General features: G+C 46.0%; 1 protein-coding gene across 2 annotated transcripts in view; it reads right to left on the bottom strand.

Moving 5' to 3' along the window:
• Positions 1–25,984, bottom strand: part of SPTBN1 (spectrin beta, non-erythrocytic 1) — a 964,524-nt gene that overhangs the window by 164,688 nt on the left and 773,852 nt on the right. For both annotated transcript variants that reach the window (XM_069608234.1, XM_069608235.1), the window contains one exon: positions 14,697–14,835. In XM_069608234.1, the coding sequence (XP_069464335.1) occupies positions 14,697–14,835 (139 nt within the window). The remainder of the gene's footprint in view (positions 1–14,696; positions 14,836–25,984) is intronic.

The following is a 25,984-nucleotide window of genomic DNA, read 5'->3' as shown; positions in this document are numbered from 1 at the left end:
TCGTCATGAAGGCAGTAGAGACATCTCGAATGCTTGTCCTCCTTGAAAACATTCTGCAACTCGCATCCAGGGCAGTTCTTGAACAGCTTGGATCCGGGCGTCGAGCTTCCCTTGTCCTGGGCCGTGTCCATGGTAGGCCTCAGATCTTCTGGAATCCTCCAAGGAGCGTAACTCGATGAAAACTTGACCCTTGAGGGGCGTAGAAAATTCCAAAACGGGTCCCCGTTGATTGGAAGTAGAAATGGTGGAGCTTGAGGCTCGATTTAACCGAAAAATGAGAAAATCTCTGAAAAAGCGCAAAACGCAGTAAAAGCTCGAGAGCTATAGCACAAGGACTCCCAACACTTGAACGTGTGGTAAAAATCTGAGGATGGCTGCCAGGGGAGGGGCTTAGGGAAAAAGGCAGTCATTGGCTGGGGGTAGTATGACCCAGAGATCAGCGATTGGTTACTACTAAGAAAGACAGATCAGAAACGAAACTGATACTGATTTTTTCAGTACCGAGGATTCCCAGCCTGACGACGGGGAATATTCATGAGCATGTGAATCCATGACAGACCCCATGCTGGAGAAAAAAATAAAGAAATATATATGGCAGTTCAAAACAATGATTGAATTCAAAATTTGACCACAGTCTCTTTACATAAACTGGGCGGACTCCCCTTCCCCAGCCTTAAACTTGATTCAGCTTCAAAGTTCAAGAAAAAACACAAGCTAATCCTGATTCGCAACAAAAGTTCAAACACAGTTAGTTCGATGTTAATTCAACTTGTTAACAAAGTTCCAACACAGAAGATCTTTACTTCTTCTTTAAATAGGTTCTCTGTTCCTCAATAGCAACAATGATTGTATCTGTCAGGAAGATTTGCCACTTTAACAACTTAAGAAATACAATTTCTGTGCAACAGCCTATCTTGACTCTTTCTTCGACTCCACAAACACAGTGTCCTTGTAGCACTCACACACTTGGCCAGGCCTATATGTTGAAGATCCAGGTATACTCCCCCTGCTCGAACAACTTTTCACTACTACAAGTGCTTTTGTGGTCAATGTCCACTGATCAGCGATCATAACAGCCTCACAGCATTCAAGAAATTGCAGCTTCAAAACTTGTAACCGACTTTTCAGGGAAACCAAGATTCACATTCATGCTCTTCAATACCTTTCTGCAAATGATGCTCCTTTCCTTCTGGCTAACTGATCCCAGAAGGGCAGCCTTTTTGCCTCTCTTGGTCCTCCACCGAACAAGCAACAAAAGATGAATAAGGATAGAGTCTCTTTCTGCCTCTCCTTCTGGATTTGACAATGTGTGCTTATATCCCAATATGTACCAGATGTTGCATACAATATGGCCAACAAGGTTTAGAGCTTGTATGCTTGGCCTTAACTCCCTTCTGCTTTGGCAATATTTGTTAAATATAATCTTTCTGTGTTTCAGTTTTTCTAGGCTTGGGTAATTCTTAACTCTTAAAGACGCCCCCATCGTTGGTTGGGTTCATCACAGCCTCACGCTTTCAAAAACACACTCCTTTGGCTTTGATTTTCAATGGTTTTGCTGCTTTTCCCTGGTTTGATGTTTGAAACCAACTTGGTAATCACTTCCACTCACAAAGGAATACTGGCGCTTGTGTTTTACAATAGTTCGATATGTATCAGTAACGTGCGATTAACACGAGTGCTGCTTCTGCTTCTTTCTACCAATGCTGCTTTTACACATGTGCAATTCACTCGTCCGGTGACTGCTTTCACTACGCGAGCGGGGACAGAGTGCTACAAGATCACTATAACTGTGAGCTCACCAGATCAGACGCACGCCTCTGTTCTCCCTCGCTGATGACAAGACTTCAGCTGATAATGCTTCACTCGAACCGGCAAACCACTTCGATAAGTCTGCCTTCGTCCAGGCCACTTCTAATTCAAGCGTCTCCTGCTCCTGAGGCTCTCTGTTGCACACCAGCCACATGACAGCCTTCTGCACACTTCCCGCTGCGCCGTCTCTGGTCACAAGGGGGAAAAGCTTTCCCCCCCTGACACGACTTACACTGCGAGACCTCTGCATTTCAGATTTTTAGGGGCACAGACCCTCAGGACCGGCAGTTTATATCGGCCCTGCAATTGTTACATCGTCTTCTGACTCATCCAGCTTCTGCCTGGGGTGCCACCACGAACCACGCCGCTTCTGCTGCGGACGAATTCTACTCTCCACCAACAATGCCAACTATATGGCCTGCACCTGGAGGGGGACTTTTAAGCCTCTCTGTCTCCCTTGTGTGGGTCATCTGCTGTAATTAACTGACCACTCCTGAAACATTGTGCATCTTCACCCCTTTTCTCTGTCCCAGTACTTAAGGAATTATGGGACTTGAAGTGCTACCAACTTCATCAAAACCATTCAACTGAGGCAGTACAAGACTCCACTCTTAGTATAAGGCTGTACCACCTGAGTACATGGTAGTATAGACAGAGCAGCCAGGCCGATCTTCGGAGGGAGAGAGGGCTGTAGAATCAGTACAAATGAAATTGTTTATGTTTATTGAATGCATATAGTGCTTTAAGCCTATACAGGTACAAAAGTGAGAGAAGCATATTTACAAACATTAACAGGTCATTAAAACAATAAATAGAACTATTTACAAGGGGGGGGGAGGTGGGGGTAGGTGAAGGGAGTAGCAGTGTAGTGTTTGAGGTAAGGAGAGGGTGAGGGAGGGGGGTCGGGGAAGGGAAAGGGGGGAGTGATCTTGTGTCCTCATTGCCCTAAGTCGTATATGTTACCAATTTAAGGTCAGAGGGGAAGGAGAGGATGGGGGGAGCAGAGGTGGGGCAAGGGTAGGAGGGGAGGGGAAGGGAAGTCAGGGGGGGGGAGTCAAGAAGATGGGCTTTCAGGGAGTGGCGGAAGGATGAGTAGGTAGGGGCAGAGCAGATGGGGAAATTGTGATACAAATGAGCCAAAGAAACACTGAAACACTTTGTATTGTGAAAATAAAGGATTTATTTAAATACAGGTAGGCCCAGATAAATCTAGGGGTAAATAAGCACTAACACATTATATGAAATCACAATTATAAAAAAAAATAGTACTATACTTGAAGGTACACAGACCCAAGTATAAACCTTATTTGAAATACCCAACAGTAGTTCTAGGGAAGTCGAAACCTTTTCATACACATTCAGTATAGGTCACACCTATTCTTGGGGAGTAAAAATCAATGGTTACTTTCACAATTACATTCAGTAATGCAAGGGCAGTAGACCCTACCAGTTGTACAGTGACTGTACAAATCACAATCATTCAACTGGACAATATACTTTTTGTGAATAGTGGAACACTTATTCTAGGTACAGTAAAAACCTATAACTACTTTGGTGATAAAACAGTTATACTAGGTGAGGAAAACCCAACGATGTAATATTCAAATACAGGTGCTCTTGAGATCAGTGAACCACAGATAGAGATAAGCAGTAACTTGTAACTTATTTTTGGGAAGGCACACAGCTAACTCAAGGTAAGTAAAACCCATATACTTTCTATATCTCAGAAGCAGTCCAGCTATAAGGACAACTGAAGTATGACTCATCAGGGGCAGTTAGAACCACAGACTCTAGGTTAGATAGCACAGGGAAAGTAAAACCCAATGTTACACTTTACTGAATGACTTGGTTACTCTAGGTAGGCAACAACCTAATACAGACTTATTGTGGACAGGCTAGCAGCAAGTCAGGGAAAGCAAGACCAAGTTGGGGGAGACTCATACAATTATCCTCAAAGGACTAATCTGGTGATACCAACCTTTTACTTTTGGGAAGAGGCACAACCTAATCACAGGAGAGTAATAGACCTTAACATCTACTTTCTATTAGACTGGCAAAACAGCTTCTGAGGAAGAAAAGATGTTAACCATACTTTTGAGAATAGTGCATCACACATCGAAGGTAAGTAAGAACTTTTGTAACTGTTCACTCTTGGAGGACATTCATTGCTCAACGTAATAGCATTTCTGATGATTGTATCCGCTTAGATTCACATGCTGTGCATATTGTCCGACATCCAGTGGTAACCGAAAAGTATTGCATCTTGTCTTTTGGGGACCGAAAGGGGACATTGGCGTGTCTGTGACACTATCCCTATTGTGATGTGTAGTGTACCCAAAATCCCTCATGCACCAACCTCCCTCCGATTGTATTTGTTCTGCCAAGAGGGAGCCCAAGGCTATTATGAGTGAGTACATGAAGAGAGAAAGTAATAAGACATCTATGTTCCTTCCACCCCGAGCGGGGAAGTAGGGAGGGCGCATGTGAATCTAAGCAGATACAATCATCAGAAATGCTTTTACGGTGAGTAATGCATGTCTTCTGATGCTTGTTAATCTGCTTAGAATCACATGCTGTGCATAGAGTAGCGAGCAGTACCCGGAGTTGGAGGTGGGTTGTGAGAAGGAACAGTAGTGAAAATATGTCTTAATACTGCATGTCCCACCTGAGAATCAGATCTAGAATGTGTGTCTAGGCAATAGTGTTTTGTTAAGGTGTGTACAGAAATCCAGGTTGCCGCTTTGCAAATGGACTCAAGGGGAACATTTGCAATGAAAGCTATGGAAGCCTCAGTGCCTTGAGTAGAGTGTGCTCTAGGCTTGAAGGGCAGTTCTTTCTTAGCAAGAGTATAGCAAAGTGTGATGCATTTGACAATCCACCTTGAGCTGATTTAGAGACAGGATTCCCTTCTCTACCAGCAGCCATTGAAACGAAAAACTGGTTGTCTTCCTCAGTGGTTTCGTTCTTTCCAGGTAAAACATGACTGCCCTGCGCACATATAGTGTGTGCAGGATTCTCTCTGCCATGCTAGTGGGATTCTGGAAGAAAGTGGGTAGTTCAATTGATTGGTTCACATGGAACTTTCAAATGTATTTAGGCGCAAACCTCGTATGAGTGCGCAGGTCTAGGATTTAGAGGGCCTGTGGTTTGCTAACCCTTCTAATAGAAATGATAGCCACTGGGAAGGCCGTTTTAGAAGTACATTCTTTTAGACTTGCTTTATTAATTGGCTCAAAAGGAGATCCCATGAGCCTGGTTAAACCAGATTTAGGTCCCATCTGGGAGCTGGGTGCGAAATCGGGGGATGAATTCTCTTAACCCCTTCCATAAAAGACTTAATAACAGGTATCTTCCACCACAACACCTTATGTTGTGACGTAGTGTAGGCTGAGAGAGCAGCTAGATGGACCTTTAGAGAATTAAAAACCAGTCCTGAGTCTAACAAATGGGTTTGGTACAACACAATGTGTGCAGGTGAACAGTCAATGGGATTGACGCCCTTTGTATTACACCAGATGACAGTGTTTCCATTTACTGGAATAGCAATCTCGAGTGTTAGGTTTTCTAGCTTCCCTGAATATGTCCATGCATCTCTGAGGGAGCTGAAGGTGTCCAAACTCTATGACCTCAGGAGCGAGGCCACTGAGTTCAGAGTTTGTGGGCATGGGTGTAGCATCTGCCCACCCCCCCGTCCTGAGACATGTTGTACGGGCAGGGTAGTCTCACAGGTGGGTGGGGGGGGACATTTCCATTAGATGAGCGAACCAGGGTTGGCAGGCCCACTCGGGGGGCCACCAATATCATTGTGACTGGTTCCTGGTGCATCTTGTGCACTATCTTGTTGAGTAGGGGAGTTAGGGGGGAAGGCATAGACACATTTCCCCGACCATGTTATCCAGAGTCTGTTCCCCTTGGAGCGGTTCTGTGGGTACCTGGAGGCGTAGTCTCGGCATTGGGCGTTCTCCTGAGTTGCGAACAGGTCGATCTCTTGGAAGCCCCATTCTGCGAAGACGTTCGAGATGATGTCTTCGTGTAGACGCCAATCGTATTCTACAGGCAGTGGGAAATCATTGATAAGCACGTCTGCTAGAAGATTGAGTTCTCATGGAACGTGTTGGGACAGTAGAAACATGTTGTGTTTGAAAGCCCACATCCAAATATTTCTGGGACAGCTTGGATAGCCCTGGAGAGTGCGTGCCCCCCTGTTTGTTTAGGTAAAACATGTGGCGTGGTGCTGTCATGATTCCTGCCCCTCATGTCCCTAGCCCTCCAAGATGTCAGGTTGGAGCCAGGCCACGATCACCTACATGGCCCTCAAGGGCCTCTCCATCCTTCCAAAGACCCACTTGGAGTCAGACTTGGCGCTTGTGGCACCAGACTCACTCACTCCCATAGGATAACATTGGGGATTGGACTTGTAGTGCATTGATGGGGACAAGATGGATGCCCCCACATATTTCGGTTCCCAGAACTGCATGTGCAGTCTAGTCTTTTGGGTGTGGTTCAGCCCAGAGACACCTGGGATACCTAGAGACTATTTAAGCCAGGCCCAGGCTGAGTAACATGCTTTGTGTTTTCTGCACCTGCAGCGTGACACTCACTGTGTTCGGATCGGTCTCCAGTAGGCCTGCATCTTTCTTCTGCGCTCAGCTCCTGCTAGAACAAGAACACCGTTAGGAACAGCCTTACCTTGCGGCGCTTCTGCCTATCATTCATCGCTCCTCCTGTTCTGCGGGCATCTTCGGCGGTGTCATTCCGATCCCGGCACGCCGTTTCCTAGGGAAAAGGGAAAAGGACAGAAAAAAAGGCATTAGTAAGCATTCTGCAAATCTTCTCTTATTTTTAAAGACTGTACGAGCTTCAAATGCTTACCTGAATCCCAGCCGCTCTGGGGGAACTCTGTCTCCGGAACTTCTCATCAATCTGCAAGAGGGAAAAGACACTCCAGGTTAGCGTGGAAAAATCTAGAGGCGCTGCATCCCACGCTTTCTCACCCCATTTCTTCTTCATAACCGGTATCCACGCTGAAAACGTGGCGGCACCTAAAAGACACAGAAAAAGAACTCAGTTCAATACAAATACGAAAGGGTCGCATCGCGCTCTCACTCACCTTCAGCGCTACTCATCTCAGCAGCACCTCACCATTCCCGGACGCCGGCCATCATCTAAGGAAGGAAAGGGAACGAAGTTAGAAAACTGTTCAAAAGACTCATTATACTTACCTGTCAGACTCTTGCCAGTGAAGTAACTAGACAGCAACGAGCCTGCATCAATCAACGCGCCCCTGCGCTGAAAGCAGGACGGAGAGCACACTTTCCAAGAAAACAAGGTGAGCTGTGGATCAAAGGGAAGGGTTGGACCCCGGGGAAGAAGGGGTTCAAGCACACAGACAATAGGGAGTTAAACTCTACCAATCCTGTGTTTCAGGCCCAGTCTCCAGTAGAGTAGACTCCAGGCAAGGGTCTGAGGTCGTAAGAGGTCAGAACAGGCTGAGTGACGTCCCCGTGGATACCAGGTGAGCGTTACAGGTGCTGTCTGTCAGGACCAGAACTGATTTCCCCTGTAGCCGAGCCTGAAAGGCCTTCAGTGCTTTGAATACTGCTAATAGCTCTAACAGATTTATATGGTTGGATGCTACCCGAGGGGACCACACTCCATGCGCTGTCTGCTAAAGCAGGTGAGCACCACCCCCCCCGTGAGGGATGCATCTGTCGTGAGAGTGTCTTCTACTGCGGGGGTGGTGAATGTTTTTCCCCTTCAAGAGGTTTTCCCTCGACCACCACTGCAGAGAGAGAGAACGAGGGCTGGTGAAACAACAACCAGATCTACCCATTGTGCGCTGGCCTGGCACCACTTGCATGGGACGCATGACACCATCATACCTAGCCAGCGCATTGCCTTGCGTACCGTCACTTCCCGACTGGCTACATATTGAGGGATCTGAGACAGCATGTTCTGCACCCTCTCGTTGGAGGGGAAGACGAGACCCTCCTTTGTCTGAATCAGAGCCCCTAGGAACGGCTTGGCTTGACTTGGGTCTAAGCTGGATTTCTTCTCGTTGATGGAGAATCCCAGACTGAATAGTAGGTCTATAGTCTTTTGAGTATTTACTAGGCATGTCTCGTAAGAGTCCCCTGTTATGAGCCAGTCGTCGAGATAAGGGTAAACGGGGACGGATAGTCTGCGCATGTGTGCTGCTGCCACTGCCAGGACCTTCGTAAACACCCTTGGCGGCAAGGCAATGCCGAAGGGGAGTACTTTTAATTGATAGTGTTTGCTGTCTATCATGAACCTTAGGTATTTTCTGTGCGCTGGCAACATTCAAATATGAAGGTATGCATCTTTCATGTCCAATGTTGTCATGTAATCTCCCTGTTTCAACAGTGGGATTACTTCCTGCAGAGTCACCATACGAACATTTTGCGGTTTGACAAACTTGTTCGCTGGGCGCAGGTCTAGTACAGGGCGCATGGTGAGGTCCTTTTTGGGTACAAGGAAGTACACTGAATAGATACCCTTGTATACCTGAAGAATTGGAACGGTTTTGCATTAGTGCTTCCACCTCTTGTTGCAGGATTCGCAGCTGGTCTGGCACCAGGCGTCTTGTCTTGGGCGGTCTGAACTGTGGTGGTCGTGCGAATAGCACGCAGTACCCATGGGTGACCGTTTTTAGAACACACTGGTCTGATGTAATCCAATTCCATGCCGAAAGGAAAGATGTTAAGCGCCCCCCGACCGGGGTGACATGGGAGTGAACCTGGATCTGTAGGTCATTTCTGACCAAGAGGCTGTGGCACCCCTAGAGTTGGGGCTTCTGCCTTTTCCGCATCGCTGACCCCTAGGTGGATAGTTGGCAGGGGTGCTGGATGCTTGTCCTGAGTTCCAGTTGTTTCCCGTGTTGTACATGTTTTGAGCGGAACAGGATTGGCCTCGAAAGGACCGGCGGGAACCGCTTCCCCTCTAGAAGGCGGGTCTTTGTGTGATTTGTTGCAGGGATTTAAGGGTCTTGTGCTCTTCTTTGGCTGTCTCCAGAGCATCATCGACTGCTTTACCAAAGAGATTCTACTCTTCGATGTTTGTTTATAAGAGCTGCTTGGGTCTCTGGCTTGAAGCCAGAGTTTCGGAGCCAAGCGTGCAGTTTAAGCAGTGTGCCCTGAGTCAGGGATCTTCCTACCATTTCCGCAGTGTCCAGAGTTTCTTTAATACATTTTGGTTGACCTACCTGTCCTCGGCCATTATGGTGAATAATTTGGTCTTTGCGGGTTCCAGTACCTCCTGGAGACCTTCTTGTATAAGGTTCCATTGCGCATCTGCATAACTGGCAAGCAATTTAGTGTTGTTTGCTATGCGCGTGGTAAAAGCAGCTGCCAAGGTAATATGCTTAGCCAAGGCATATAATCTTTTTGACTCCTTATTAGGAGGTGCCTCTCCTGTAGCAACTGATACTCCCGCCCATTTCCGGGTGGTGGTAACCACTAGGGAATTGGGGTGGCGTGGCCTTTAATATATTGAGGGTCAGTAGGTGATGGCCAAAATAATTTCTCCACCCTTGAATTTACTGCCCAGGTCTGGGCTGGTGTGGCAAGAGAAGGAGCCAATCTCCTTTTAATGGAGTTTAGGAGAGGAATGGCTTGACTGGGGGGGGGGGTGGGGGGGTTCTTCAAGAATGTCCTCCACGAAATCTTGTTCAGGTATGGCCTCTTGGGTGGCGATCTGAAAATGATCAGCTGCCTTTCTTTAGATTGCATTAAAAGCTATCTGATCATCTACTGGTGAAACGTGGAGGGAGAGGAGTGAGCCTCCCTCTCAGCCCGATGAGTGTCCTCCCAGTTGTCCGTGGCATCCACCTGGTCATCTGCAGTATAGTCCTGTAGGAAGGTAGGGTCTTCTTCCTCATCATATATGTCATGATTTGTGTCCATCTGAATTTCATCCTCAGGTTGGATAGAAGTGAAAGGTCCCTGAGAAGTTTCAAAATGTTCAGGAAACCTTAGAGTTGACACAGAGAGAGGGTCCTCCCAAGGTCTCTTGGAGGTAGGGTGCTCTGAAAGCGAGACAATCCTTTCCAAGCGGTCCATGCACCCTTCACATTTTTCCCTGGTCCATTTAGATGAACCAGAAGGTGCAAAACGTGGATAATCTTCATTTTCGTTGCCTTTGGTGCCGAAATCTATTACTAATAGTGCTAGACAAAGGCTACTGACTGTCGTCAGTCTTCGTGAGCATCGGTGTGCTGTGGCGCGTCGTTAGACATGTCCGTGGCACGCTCCTTGTGTTTCGTCGCCTCCTTAGGCATCAGCCCCACTGCCGAACTAATCCTTGCGATGCTTTCGCCGATGTACGGTGAATCGGGGCGTGCCATATGACTAGGAGGCCTAGCGGTAGATTTTTCGCCTAGCGGTAGATTTTTGTCCCACCGGGGCCTTAGGGGCGTCTGAGCGCGCTTCGCCGGCCAAATGTGATTTTGAGGTAGATTTTGAGGACGCTGCTGCAGATGCGGGGAAGGCTGTTGATCTTCAAGAGAGAATTCCGCCGGAATCTTCGGCGGTCCTGTTGGAGGTTTCACCTGTTTCGATGAAACCGTGGATGGGGTTGTGTGCTTAGTGTGGGTTTTTTGTATGCCCCAGTCGCTGGGTGTTGTCCCAAATAGCGTGACTCGTGCCAGGCCCAGAGGGGACGGGCATGGTAGACCTAGAAATGTACGATGTAAGGTCTATGCATCTGATACGGATGCTTGGTCATCACTAGTGCCCCCGTCACTCTCGGCCGGTGCAGCGATGAGGGAAGATCCAGCCCGCGACATGCCGTAGGTGGCCCACCATTTAACGCGGCGCTCCTTAAGTGTTTTAGGTCGAGGAGTCTACAAGCCGCGCACCGCTGTGGTCAAGGGACAGACAATGATTGCACCTATCGTGCTTGTCTTTCCACAGGTATCTGACCCTGCAAGAGGGGCACAACCTAAATGGTGTCCTTTCCCTAACGAAAGGTAATTAAAATGATGACCAGACCTAGAGGGTAAAGAGGGGGAAAGAGGAGAGACACAGAGGAAGATATGGCCACCCCGATCCCACTCTCCCTACTGTGTAGGCCGGCCAGAGGGCCCGGCCGCGTGGATGGCTCTGCCGCCAGATCTAAGGCATCAAGGTCCACCGCTGTCAAAAGTTCCCGCAGTCTTCGTCTTAGTATTTGAAGCACCGTCAAAGTGACTTTATGGGAAATTACCAACAAAGTCGGTAATTAAGTATAAACAATGTCTCTTATGAAGAGCACCGCAATGGGGCAACCAGTTATCTGGGCGGAAAAAAACAATCTGAGGGACCTCAGCGCGTGAGGGATTTTCGGTACACTACACGTCACAATAGGGACAATGTTACAGACACACCTATGCCGACATCCCTTTACGGTCCCCGAAAGACAAGATGCAACACTCTGCGGTTACCACTGGATGTCAGACCATATGCACAGCATGTGATTCTAAGCAGATTAACAAGCATCAGAATTATTGTTATCAACCAACTCTTTACAAGTAAGTAACTTTTAAACACTTAGTTTCTTTTCTAGGCAAAAGTCCCAATCCCTTAAAAGTCTTTCCCTTATTCTTGGATCATGAGTGTCCTCAGTGGTAGAAGGGCGGTCACTAGGACTAGTGACCAACAGGCAGTGTCAGAATAGGTTCTTTAGTAGCAAAAGTCAAAAACTGGGCAAACATGCGAGTACTTTACTTTAGAGTTAGAAGAGGGTACAGGGGCTTCGCAGAAGACACCCTAGCAGGATTCTAGCAGTGGGGCTGGGTGCACTGGATGAGAGGCCTCCCCATCACAGAAAACACCCCACAACTACACAGAAATCCTAAGACTTAAGGTAAGTACATACATAAGCCAACACAGTACCTCAGCATTGAAGAAGATTTTGCAACAGCAGGACTTCAGGGTTTGCAGCCAAATACCCTGTCAGCGGATTCCTTGTCGTGGTGACTGAGAACACGACCTCAGAAGGAACTTTGCAACAGGGAATCGATGAAGAAGGCTCTATGCAAGGTTTTCCTTGTAGTTGAATGTGGTCCTGCGGATTTGGCGCCTTTTCAAGGAGCACAGAAGACAGAAAATCGCAGTTGAATTCTCGTGGTTCAAAAGTCCAGCACTCTGTTGAGGGGACTTTTTTGGTCTCGATTTGTATCTCTGGAGATCCACCACGATGCCCACGAAGTTTCAGCGAGATGATTCGGATCTCGGAAGACCATGCACTGCACAGTGGCTTGCAGTCCCAGGGTATTGCAGCAACGCAAGGTCGCAGCAACGCGTGAGATGCCTCAAAATGCAGATCTTCTTGAGTTAAGTGGGTCTCACCAGGCTCTGGGTCAGGGTCCTCGTTTTCTGAGTCCCGAAGTCTATTGGAAGGAAGGGCTACAGCAGGCCTCTGGTCACTGGAAATCGTCTCTGCTGCTTTTCCTTCATCATCCTCTTCGGTTTCAGTTCCAGTGGTCGACTTCTCTTCAGCTTCCAGGCTCGCAGCATTTATCAGGAATTACAACACAACTTCTCCATTCTCTTCCTGCATTTTACAAGAAGGGGTAGTCTGGTTGTCCAATCAGGACAGTCAGCCACCCAGTGGGTCTCCATTCAGGCATGGAGGAAGACAAAGGGCTAAGGAATTTTGGACTCCTCCCTCGCTTCCTGTCCTCAAAGACAGACTGGGGCCTGGGCGGGGAGTCAAGGGGACTACCGCCAAACATAAAAATCACACAAAGGAATTCTCCACCCTGGATGTGAGGAAATGGACAAGAAACACTAAAATGGCAAAAAAAGAAGACAGGGGCCATTTTGGTAAAATGAGCACCCTTAGGTGCCTTTACTGCAGCTGTGAACACAGCCCGCGGTAAAGGTGCACCAAATTAATACAAGGTATCACTGCCACCAGCCATTGAAGGCAAGCTTGTCCCTGTAACAGTTTTAGTGTGAACGGGGATACATTTCATCTCCCCAGTACTCCACATAAGGTGGGGTGTGCTGGCTTCACAGAATAAAATGTAAAAGGGATCCAAAGATCCCGTCTACCCTTGTGAACCCTAGTTCTCTCAGGTTTAGCAAAAGAAAGTTAAAAGGGGAGCCCCTACGGCAACCCAGCAACGACAGGCATTTATTGCCAATAAGCTGTTAAAGAGTATAACTTTAAAAAGACACAATGGAGAGTCAATGAAATGACACCCATAAAAAGAGTTAAAGATTCTGTGAGTGTGGAAAAAGGTTCCCACTCACTGAGGGATTAAGGGAAATTATCCCACTAGTGAAGCAAAAAGTTTTGGGGTTGACCCAGGTCAGGAAGATTTACCAGTTCTGTGGAAATCTTACCCAACACTATTTATTTTACAATAAACCATTCGAAGAGAGGGGATTCAGGGAAAGTTGAACAAGGGTGTTTCCCATTCCTCCTGACCCGCTTCCCCCCTCATGTAATCTTCACGCAGAACACCACCCCCAGGGTCGGGATCAGAAAGTGCCTGCCTTCCCTGGCCACATGAGAAGGGTCCCAGGCCAGGTTTTCTGGGGAATCATTGTCGATTCATCACAGTACCGGGAACAGACAGTCTCAGACCCCATACCAGGGCTCACACAGAAACCTCCTCTTTGCTCAGGAAAGCAGCAGCTTGTCCCGGGAAAGGGTTTCACATATATGGCAATTCCGTACCAGAGAGGGTAAGGCGGTGGTTAACGAATATGGCCAAAGGCCAAGCAATAACCTTGTGGCATGGCCACCTTACGGCGCTAGCCACCTATAGTAACCATTGGCGGTAAATACAAAAGTGCACAGATAAAACATGGCAGAAAAATATCTGCTTCCACCAGTTCATCCTAGGCACATTGTAAATGTAACCAAAAAGCCACTACAAAAGTCTTAAGGATACAAAATATCCTAACTGCACTTTCTTTTAGGATGTGCAATTGTAACAATAAAATAAATTCACTAAGAGAGACAGTCTCATTACTGATAGTGTTGTGGACTGATCAGTTTCCCCATAAGATTGAGCAAGACGACAAGGAAGTAAAGCAGAAGGCTTTACTTACCTCCAAAAAGGCAGGCCAGGAGTCAAAACAAAGAAAAAAGAATGGTTGTCCCATAGAGGTCAGTGGGTGAGAAGCCGCAAACAATAAATTCAACACCTGGGATCAAATACCACACTGCAAAAGGCAAAGGATTGCTTTGGAAGCATTTTAAAATTGATGGACTGTTGTAGGTCAGAGCTGTGTTTAGTTTGCCAATTATGGCTTGGACATGGATTCACAGTGAATTGCTATATTCCATTCAATGTATGCTTTCTGTAATTTCTCTAGATAAAACCAAGTGGACAATGTAGCACATGCATCTTTGTTACATGACAAGTCCTACATTTAACACTGGGTTACAAATGTGATACAATAGGCAGGGTAGAAGTCCCCATTCTCCTTGCCCAGAAGTTGCATATTTCCAATTATAACCCCTGTAATGGTCAATGAACATTCTCAGCATTTAAAATACTACATTCTAAGGGTGACAGCAGCGCAGGCATAACTGCAGCCAATTCCCTGTGATCGCCCATACCGATTAATGAACTAAATCAAACTGGGAGGTTGCAGGGCATTGGCTGCGGGCATTATAAGTGTATACATTTTATACTTTTAAGAGTGATGAGGGTTACAATAGCTAAATCGACTCCACTCATGGGCTGTACTTGGCTTTATGGGTCTGTAAATGATGTTAAACGCCCTTGCTCTGCTTGGGACTTTCGTTTTTCAGGAACCATAACCTCTTGTACGGCCCTCAGTCAGAGACTATAAAACTCAACAGCAAGAAAAATGTACCATTTGTAAAGTGATTAGACAATGCAAAAATGGATGTTGACTGCATATTACCTCATCCGATGCATAGTGTTTCCTGGCCAGAAGAGACTTGCCAAGTTCAATGCAGGTGGTGAAACTGTCATTACGAGCATCAATTTCGGCTTTGATACCCTGATGATTGTTCATCAGTAATTCGACCGACGAAACATCCCTAAAAAATAAAAACACATTTCTTTAGAAATTAGGCTCTATACACAGTAATTGGATATTGGCGATGCATTAAAGTAACCCAAAAGAGTAGAATGCTATTCCAATGGAGAATTTTCAAAGCACATTGACAAGAACCCCTTTGTAATTTGTGAAATTCCGTGGTTTGCATGAAGACTGGTTTACCGTAGATGTATACTGATCATTCACAAAACTGGAGAAAGTCGCTACTTCTACTTCAAAAGAAGTGTCAGAACTGGTTCAACCAGTGTACTTGGGCAAATGTTCCTCACTCACTCACTAGGGGCTCGGTCTTGCTTTCTCAAAGATATTCAAGACTGACAAGTGTCAAACTGGTGTTGGAATGACCTCTTGATGCTTATTTGGATGTTTTGTAAGTTGTACAGACTGGTACCTTTAATATCACTGTTAGGGGAAGGTATTTATATAGCCCTCTGGGGTGAGGGATGGGCAACAATCTGACCTAATGGTGAAACAGTGATTCCCACCATAAGGGAAGGCAACCCTCCCTAAACAAACTACGGTAGAGCAGTCAAGGCTTTACTACCATCCTTCCTTCCTCCCTTAAGTTAAGTTCAGTTAGTCCACACAGTTTGGTATACTGAAAAGAAACACGTTATTTAAGTTACACAGATGATCTCTATCAGCACCCAAAAAATACTCCAGGTAGTCATAGCACATGATGGAACCATTGTATGAATAAAAACAGCAGGGATCAGTTAATATCTAATCCACCCCTACTGTCACTATCTGGTCCAAAGCACTGTACATAAACTCTAAGGGGGAGAGGGAAGAGACTAGGGAGCCCCAGATACAGTTGAATTGCATTTGCTTAGTCATTATAGGGACCCACGATGATACCCAGTCACAGTATTTCTATCCCTCCGACACGCAATAACAGGTTACATAGAAATGCACACTTACACGAGTAGCCACAAGGATCTAGTACACGCCTAAAAAAGACAGATACAAAATAACCACAAGTGCAACCATGTAACAAGGCATTTCCATAGGCAGGAGTGTAATACAGGACTTAATAAATAAGAAAATCAGGAGCACCAGCTAAAAGTCTATTCTCTGAGCCTAAAACTCCAGGTAAAAATGGTGGTAATTGTAACTGTTTATTTGTAAAGCGCTCATACACAAGTGAAGTGCTTGAAAGAGCTTCAAGGCGGGAAGGTGTTGGGGAGAATTCTCATTTCTGCACTAATTTCCTTCAACCTTAGAGACCCCACAGCTCTTTTGCTGGACTTTAGAACATTTTAATTTTAACCATGGAGTGAGTGAGCCCTTTTCTCACTCTCTCATGTGTCTTGACCTGATTTGCATTATATGTTTCCTTTGTTTTTAGAGTCTGACAGACTCCATAGGCATCTACCTTTTGTATGGTGACACAGAGCACCTTCAGTATAGTGTCAGAGAAATCCTTTAGATTTCGCACAAGGTTTAAATACCTTTTCTTGTGTGAACTACTGTTCCCAAGAATAGTAAAGAGAAATTGACTTTACTTACCTTTCTATTTGTGGGTCCAGCACACACCATTGTATTGTATTGTATTGTTTATGTATTTATAAAGCGCGCCTGGCTGTTGAGCAACTGAGCGCTTGCAGTGAAATAAATCTTAGGTTACAGGTGCATGACTCCGTTACATTTCTTAGGTTACATACATATATTACAGTTCCATTAGATTTCTTGAGTTACAGTATCATATTACAGGCTCATATGTCGAGCATTACTTACAAGGCATATTTACTTACAAGAGAGATATATTACATTTATCTTAATCTTTTGTGTAGCACTGTCGGATGACTTTCAGTATAGCTAAATTACAGTTACAATGTTTGCAATGAGAATACAAAGTTTTTGGTATAGTTGGGGCGTTTAGCGGTCGTTATTTTTAAGCCAGAGTTTAGCGTTAGCTTTGAACACATGGAAGGAGGGGGTGGCTCTAAGTGTATCTGGGATGGAGTTCCATAGCTGCGCTGCTTGAACCGGGAAGCTGGACCCACCGGTTCTTTTTAGTTTAAAGTTAGGGACTTTGATGCTATTTGAGAGGGCCTTTCTGATGGGACGTTCAGATGTGTGCTTCGTGAATTTTTCTGACAGGTATGCAGGAGCTTTATTGTTCAGACAGTTATGTGTAATGTTCAGGGTTTTGAGTTTGATACGGTCATTGATGGCCAGCCAGTTGACGGCTCTTCTGTGGGTAGATATGTGTTGTCCTTTGGGTATGCCTAGGGCTGTTCTGAGGGCATTGTTCTGCAGGGTTTGGAGTTTGTTAGTGTTATGTTTGCTGGTGCCTAGGTACAGTGCATTACAGTAATCTAATTTGGAGAGGATGAGGGCTCGCGCAATGGTGGTGCAGCTAGCTGTCGAAAGGTATGGTTTGCAGGCATGGATAAGTTTGCAGGTATAGCTGGTTGCTGAGGCCTTAGCATTTACTTGCTTGTCGAGGGTGAGGGCCGAGTCTAGGTAGAAACCTAAGGTTTTTACTTCTTTGGCTACCTTTATTTTGATGTCATCGATCGTGATGGAATTGTAAAGCTGAGGTAGTTTGTTCAGTTTATTGGTAGAACCAATGATTAGGAGCTCGGTCTTATCGTCGTTAAGACATAAACCATGAGTGGCCATCCAGGTTTGGATGATTTGGTAAATTTTGTTTATGAGTCTGGTGTCTTTTTCATAGTCGCCTTGGATTGGGATGAGGATTTGGGTATCATCTGCGTAATTGGTATATGAGACCCCTAGTTTATCCAATATATCAAAGAGAGGCTTTGTGAAAATATTGTATAGTGTGGGGGAAACACATGACCCTTGAGGGACTCCGCAAGTGATGGGGACTGGATCCGCTGCTGATGAAGGAGAGAAGACTCTTATAGTTCTCTGGTCCAGGAATGAATTTATCCAAGCCGTGGCTTTTGTGGAGAAGTTGGCTGCCGATTTGAGGTGATTGCACAGTACCTGCACAGTACCTTGTGATCTACCAGGTCGAAAGCAGCTGATAGGTCTAGAAGTAGGAGAATAGACATCTCCTCTGTCTTTACGCTCGTCTAGCTGGTTTTTAAGATCAAGGAGGGCCGTTTCGGTTCCATGTCTAGGTCTAAATCCAGATTGGCTTGACCCTAGTAGATTGTTGCTCTCCAGATAATCTTGGATCTGAAGGTATGCGGCTTTGTCTAAGATTTTAAGGAGGAACGGGACCGTTGTTATTGGCCTATAATTAGTTGGGGCATTGGGGTCCAGGTTAGCTTTTTTTAGTAGAGGTAGTATCCATGCGTCTTTAAGGTTTGTTGGCACACAGCATGATTTAAATGAGGAGTTAATGAATGATGTGATGAAGGGGGCTAGTTCATGAGCAGCCTCTTTGATAATTGGGGCTGGACAGGTATCCCTGAGGCATCGGGATGGTTTCAAGGACAAGATGATGTTTTTAGTTTTTGCAGTGGAGATGGCTCTAAAGCTAAATTGGTTAGGGGGTTTGGTTTGGTTAGTGGCAAGTTCCTGGAGGATGGTTTCTTGCGTGGAGAGGGCGATGTTGTGGAGGGCAGATTTTTTAGCTCGTATTTTGTCTTGTAGCATTGTGATTTTGTTGCATAGGGCTTTTTGAATGTTAGTGCACCAGACTTTGTCTTTGATGCAAGAGTCTATGGGTGCAATTGGGGATTCTAATTCTCTCAGAATGGAGAAGATTTCCCTGGTGTTCGAATTGGCTTTTTTGATTCTGTCATTGAAGGTCTCTTTTTTTGCCTGAATGATTTGTTTTTTGTAGCTGTTAGAGAGGGCAGTGAGAAGGTCTTTGTTGTGAGAGGAGGGGATTTTTCTCCAGCAGGCTTCTGCATGTCGTTTCTCTTTGCGTAAGGCTTTTAGCGCGGGTGTGAACCACGTGTTCAGATGAGCAATGGGTTTTGATTTAGTGGGTTTCAGCGGCGCAATGGCGTCGATTGCTGAGTTGACGGTGTTATTGTACAGGTCAACTAGATCGTTAGGGTTAGAGAGCTGGCTGGAGTGATTAGTGATGGGTTGGAGCAAGGGGAGAATGTTAGCGAGTGTTATATATTTTTTGCAACGGGTGAGGCCAGATGGAAGATGAGGTTTGGTAGATTTAGGTTGTGGGAGGTCCGAGATATTCAGGGAGATCAGATGGTGATCAGTCCAGATACAGGGTTCAATTGCCGTTATGAGGGAGGTGCAATTGATGTCTGCGACCCAGTCCAGTGTGCAACCTTTAGAATGAGTGGGGCCGTTATTTCGAATAGTGAGGCCTCCTTACCATCTTACGTGGAGTGCTGGAGGGTTATTTAGTAGCCCCTTAGCCTACCTATTCGTGTAACATTGTTTATGTTACCCTCATTATTTTAAATTGCTGGTGGCAGTGGTTTAATTTTCCTACCATTGTGCTTTTCTACCGCAGGCTGTAACCTCAGCTGCAGTATAGCACCCATCGGTGATCATTTTGTCAAAATGGCCCAGTCGTCTTTTTCACCATTTTCTGTTTGTGAGGTCTGTTAGGCAAAGTTTGTTTGCAGTACCCTTTGGGTTCACTACACACAACTCTGACTACAGGTATAGGAAACCCAACCTTTGGTATAAGCTTGTACTACACAGTTTTGGTAGCGTGTTGAGCAGCCAGGCTTATCTCAAGAGGGGTCATTGTGAGCTGTAGGGGAGTTTCACAGAGATTCACAGTGACAAGTATTCAAATAAAAATTCTTACACCCAAGGTTTCTTGAATAAACAATTATTCATTTATCAGTCAGTTAGAATAAGCCTTCTTCAGAAGGGAGCATTATAAAAAGTAACACAAATACACTTCAATACTGTACATGCTTAGTTCTAAATCAGTACAGACCCTTTTGGGCTGGCCTACAGACAACCTACACCCTCAGGTGACTTCAATAGCTAGGGTGCTGGGGTCATTCATATCTTACTGTTGGCATTTAGAATACTGTTGAATTTGGTAAAAGGAAAAGGTTATTTAGAACATACAAGAGACCACAAATATTCTTAAACAGGCAAATACTTCCAGGTCCTCTAAAAGAGCCATTCAGTGAAAAAAAAGGCTAAGCCAAAGGCAATAGGCAAGAGTCTATCTTGAGCTGAAATACTTCTTTGCAGGCAAGTAGACAACGTTTTTGCAATGTCTTTAGAAGTCTTTGAAGAAAGAAGAATCAAATGGGCCACAAGCTGTTAGACTTGTGAAAGGTAGAAGATGCAAGCAACTCTACAACAAGAGGTAAGTTCTCTCAGACATTACAGAACCTTTGTATTGAAGAAAAAGTGCAGCAGAGGACTTTGGTTCCTGTGCAGCTCTGCAGATCTCTGTTCCTGGGCCTCAGTCGTGGGGAAAAGAGGGAGGACTTCGTCGCATTGCAGGAGTCCCAAGGTCACTGCCCGTAACCAGCAATCTTTCCAACAAGTGGCACATCAGTGTTTCAGCTCCTCAGGACTACCGCAAATCGCAACACTGCGGTTCCTGGCTGTCGAGATGGACTTTCCTTGCTTCTGGGGTCCTGCACTCGGTTGAGGGGGCTCAGGCAGTCCTGCTTCCTGGGAGTCCAGAGGATCTTCCTGGAGCTCTTGACCAGCTTAAAAGCAACACACACAATCTGGTGTTCCTCTCCAGGGCTAACCGGTTTCCAGTAAAAGGTATGTGGAAATTCAACCCGTTCCGAGAAGGATGTCCAGGTGGCTTACTTTGGAGTTGATTGGTCCCACCAACTCAAGGGGAGAAGTCATCCTTGCAGGGGCTTTTCTGTCGATACAAATTTGGAGTTTCAGCAAAGCAGCAACGCTTACCCGGGCAAACCAACGGTCAAGGAGTTGCAGCAGGCGTCCAAGTTCTTCTTCATTTCCTTCGTCCAGTGGTCAACTATGCCTTCCAAGCCAAAAGCCTTGCCTTTTATTCAGTTCTCTCCCATTCATTCCAGCCGGTCAGTCACCCAGCAGGGTGGCTGTCCTTGCGGGACAGTCAGCCGGCCAATCACTACAGAGCGCATTTGGGTCTCCTAGGATACTAAGCACAGGGAGTCTCGGGTACCTCCCTCACTTCTTGCCTACCCCAGACACCCTGGAGCCAGAGGCGGGCTTCACTCGTGAATCCCGCCAAAGACAAAGCGAACAATGGGACCAAACCTGGTTGAGTAAATCTCAAGAAGAACCTTTCCACAAAGAAATGGTGAAAAAAGAATACCGGGCCATTTTGACAAAAATGGCACCCTTGGGTGCTTTACTGCAGCTGAGAACGCAGCCCGCAGTAAATGAACACCACGGTAGTTAAAACGAAACCACTGCCACCAGCCATTCAGTGAGAAAAGTAACATTAAAAATGTTACATGAGAAGCTAGACAAAGGGGATCCTAGGTAACCCCTCCAGCACCCTATTGTAAGACAGTCTGTGCTGGGTCAGTACTGAAACCCGCCTATGGCTCCAGTGTGTCTGTTAGGGCAGTAAGTGAGGGAGGTTCCCGAAACTCCCCGGTCCTTTGTCTTTAGGAATGCCTGAATGCACCCAGTCCTGGTTGGCTGGCTCGCTGTCCTTTCAGGACAGCCACCCTGCTGTTTGAGTGACAGCCTAGGCTGTGCATGAATGGGAGAAACCTGCATAAAAGGCGAAGGTTTTGGGACTAGAGGAGAGTCGACCACTGAGAAGAACACCTGAAGAAGAATCCATGAACAAAGCTTGCTGCATCCTCCTGGACCTTTGAATTGCCCGGTGAAGCCCAGCTGCAGTGCTGACACTCCTTTTTCTGACAAGAGAAGCTCTGGAAGGAACGACTTCTTCCCTTGGGTTAGTGGGACCAACTAACCCTGAGACTAACTCCACTAACCATCTTCCCCGACTGGCTGTACTTCTTTGCTGATGCAGGAACCGAGTGCCAGGGGTTGAGAAATCCGTAGTCGACTGTAACTGTTTACTGAGCGCTGAAACTCAGAAGTGCTGCTCATCTGAAAAGAACCCAGAGCTGCCGTCAACCTCCGAATTGCTGCTGCACGAGTCCTCCAGACGTCTTCCCTCTTGTCCCCATGACAGGCTCAAGAACCCAGGATCTGCATCACTGCAAACAGACAGAAGCCAGCTGGACCACTCTTCTAACCAAAGGTGCTGTTCTGACTTGGGATACTTACCTCAGTGTCTTTATCTTTGCTCTTCTCAGTTGAGACTTGCAGCAGCTACTTTGCTAGAGTTGATTTCAGCTCTGCCCTTCACAAGTGTAACAGCTTGTGACCCTACAGTGATTTTTCTTCAACAAACTCTCCAACTTTGTGCAAGACTTTGTTAAACTTAGAAGTGCCTCAGCTCCATAGACTGTGCTCCAATTGACTTTGGCTGCCCTGGCTCCCCCAAGATTCTTCTAGTCCACATGACTGATATTTACTGTCCCTCAGAGGTTATAACGGTTTTAAACTATTATTGCTGGGAAAGGTTGTTAGGCAAAGTTTGTATGCAGTACCCTCTGGGACCACTACACACAACTAGCACTACAGGTGTAAGCAAAACCAACCTTTGGTAGAATTCTGTACCACACAGTTTTTGGTAGCGAGCTGAACAGCCAGGCTTATCTCAAGAGGGAATGTGAGCTTGTAAGGGTGTTACACAGAGATCTATAATTACAAGTATTCAGATAGACACTTATACTCAAGGTTTCTTTTTCTTGGTAAAACACTTCATTTATTACACAGTCAGTTGAAAACATTCACTAAAAGGAGGCAATAAATATCACACAGAAATATACTACAGTACTTCACACTATCAGGTTCTGAGACATTTAAACTACTTTGAAGTTGGAGCAAAATGGCATAAGTTAATAAAACGAATAATAGAGTTCCTCTTAAACAGTGCAAATACTTTGAGTTCACCAGAGGATGCAATGCAATGCAATAGGTAGGGCAAAGTCAATGGGCTAGAGTCTTGTACAAGGAAAAAGGTTCTGGTAGTTTAAACGGAAAAGTGTTTGCCACGGTTCTCAGAAGTAGTTCACAGAAGAAAGGTTTATAGGTCGGGTCATAAGCTGACGAGGCCTGCAAGTTGCCAAAGCTGTACGCACTTCCGCAGCGAGAGGTAAATTCTCTTGGTCGGGTTTTCACAGTGCCTTGTATTGAGGAAAAAGATGCAGCTGAAGACCTCTGTTCCTGGCAGTTCTTGCAGATCTCGCTGTTCCTGTGCCTTAGTCGTGGGGACAATCGGGAGGACGTTGGGGGAGGGGGGATCTGGGTGGGAGGACACCTGCACTGCACGGGGACTGGTCACAAAGCTGGCAAACTGGCAAATCTTCAATTCCGGTAGCTGTCTTAAGGCACACAAACTGGTGTCCTTCTCCCTGGCTATTCGGTTTCCTGCAGCACTCCAAGGAAAATACAACCCGCTCCGAGAATGGTGTCCAGGTGGCTTACAAGTTGATTGGTCCCACCAACTCAAAGGGAGAAGTCATCCTTGAAGGTCTTTCTCTGTGGAGATGAACTTGGCGATTCGGACCTGCAGCAGGGCTTCACCAGGCAAATCAACGGTCGAGGAGTTGCAGCAGCTGTCCTCTTCCAACTCGTCTTAGGTTCTTTCGTTCCAGTGGTCGACTCTGCCTTCTAAGCCAAGAGACTCGCCTTTTAAACAGTTTTCTCCCATTCATTCCAGCCTAGCTGTCAGTCACCCAGCAGGGTGGCTGTCCTTGTGGGACAGTCTGCCGGCCAATCACTACAGAGTGCATTTGGGTCTCCTAGGAGACTAAAGCACAGGGAGTTTCAGGCACCTCCCTCACTTCCTGCCCACCCCAGACAATCTGGCGCCAGAATCGGTCTTCAGTCCTCAAGCCCGCCAAAGGCGTAGAAACAAAGGGACCAAACCTAGTTTGGCGCACAGACACAAACTCTAGAAGGACCTTTCCAAAAAGAAATGGCAAAAAAAGAAGACCGAGACCTGTTTAAACAAAGGGGGCTCAGACGCCTTCTTGAAAAACATGCCTCCTGCGATTTTTAGCTACAAGTGTTAGCAGTCGGGAAAAATCATGGTAGTTCATTGTAAAACCACTGCCACCAGCCATTTTGATTGGAAAGGGTAGCATTTGAGTGCTACATGAGTTTCTAGAGATGGGGGGATACTCGGTAACCCCTCCAGCACTCTATTGTAAAATAGTGGGCCTCATTACGAGGTGGGCGGAATGGGTTTAACGGTGCCGGTAATGGTGCCGGTAAACCCATTCCGCCCTATTATGAGGTTCCCTTGCGGGACCCGCTCAGAACATCTGGTCAGACCAGACATCCTTTGCGGGTCCCGCAAGGGGACCAGGGAGCTAATAACGGGCCAGTTATTAGCTCACTCCCCATTCCCATTGAGCCCTATGGGGGCTCAAATGGGAATGGGTTTTTTGAATGAGGAATTACCGGGTCTCCCAAGGTTGGAATGACCTGGTAATTCCTCATTCAAGGAACCCGGACCAGAGTTTAAAACTCCATAACCAAAGAAAATGAACACAGAAAACTAACAGAATTAACAAGTTCAAAGCCCCAAAGTTTAGCAAAATAGCTGGGGGTCTCTAGGGTAGAGAGGAATTAGCACATTTTGAGAATTCTCCCTAACAGTTTGTCTAGACTTCATTGGAAGATTTAAGTGCTCGCATGCTCTGAGAAACTGTTTAACCGTTTTCCTTCCTTTAACCTATCCTCTCTACAAACCTCAGAATCTACAAAGTGTACTAATGATATATAAATGCCATTACTGTCCTAGTTAGTGAACTCACATCAGAATGTAGGAAGTGTGTAAAAGTATCTCTAAAGAGTATCTACTAGCTTTGTGTTGATTCTGGAAAAGTATATTTGATTGTTACCTATATTGCCCTTTTTAAACAATGCTTATTTTAAAACGGATGTTAAATAAGTAACGATTTATAACAAACCTGGAGTATAGGTTTTACTTGGCTACTTGTATTTGTGAATTTCATTGATACGGCTCACATTTACCCCTCTTGAGATAAGCCTGGCTGCTAAATCACACTACCAACTTGTGTAGTACAGGCCTATACCAAAAGGTGGGTTACCTAATACCAAGAGGACATGTGTCGTTAGTATCAAACAGTGTTGGCAAACAATCACCCAGTTTCTTGGCGAGTATTCGGTTAATAAATGTTGGTGTCCTTGTCGCTTGCTTAAAAGATTCACTGTTGTGTTTGCCCAACAGTAACAATATAACCGACAATTTGATCCTTTGATCACATGGGCCAGGAAAAACAATTAAAGTGGTGAAACACGTGTAGAGGTTTTTTACAGAACTCTGTTGAAAAATACACTCAAATTTTTGGATGACCACAGAATAAATACTAGCTACTGCAAAATCAGCAGAAAATGTAAGAAATCAAACACTGAAAAATTGACTGCATTGTTTTTTCTTAGCGCATGCAATCAAAAGATGAAATTGTCAGTTAAAGTGTTGTGTAGTCTCCCACAGGGTTACTACATCAATTCTTGCCTAACAGAAGGGAACAAGGGGATATTGTTGTCATTCTTAGGCCTTGAAGATTCCGAATGATCTAACTAAAGTAATAAGCATACTAGGCCAGTGGCATTTCTACTGGTGTAAGTGCATGACAGAGTTGGAAGCGGGGGGGAGACGGAGAAGGACCTAGAGACAAAAAAGGCTGGTCATCAATGGGCCTCTGCATGAGTATTTCAGACCCAACCAAGCTAAGGAGAGGAGACAGAGGGAGGGCAGGACAGACGAACCTTATAGGCCTAGTACATTCAAGGTCTCGTGCAAGTGCGTAGACAGGAAGGGAGGGGGACAAGTGTGCCAGTCCAGCAGGGGCCTGGGTTGTCACTCATGGAACATATTCAGAGTGCAGTAGTGCAAAACAGAGTGCGGAGGCCCAGAAGGGGGTGGGGGAGTCTGGGACCTGTGAGGCTATGGAGGTGCACCAGGCGACCAGTCAGCAACTGAGCAGGTTGGGGAAGAGAACGAAGGAGGGAAGCATGAGAGAAGAGAAAGGAGGTTAGCAGGGGAGAGAGAGGGAGACAAAGGAAGAGATGAGGAAGGGCTTCAGGAGGTCCGGCCGAAGACGGAGAGAGGCAGGGAGGCTGTTCCAGAGAGGCACCTGCAGAGAATAAAGATCTACTCCCAAATCTCTGAATGGAGAAACAGCGCACCCGCA

The sequence above is a fragment of the Ambystoma mexicanum genome, chromosome 4q, assembly GCF_040938575.1.
Source record: "Ambystoma mexicanum isolate Mex_15411 chromosome 4q, UKY_AmexF1_1, whole genome shotgun sequence".
In the NCBI taxonomy this organism is placed as follows: domain Eukaryota; kingdom Metazoa; phylum Chordata; class Amphibia; order Caudata; family Ambystomatidae; genus Ambystoma; species Ambystoma mexicanum.
Note: the sequence above shows the minus strand (reverse complement) of the source record. Positions and strands in the feature narration are given on the sequence as shown.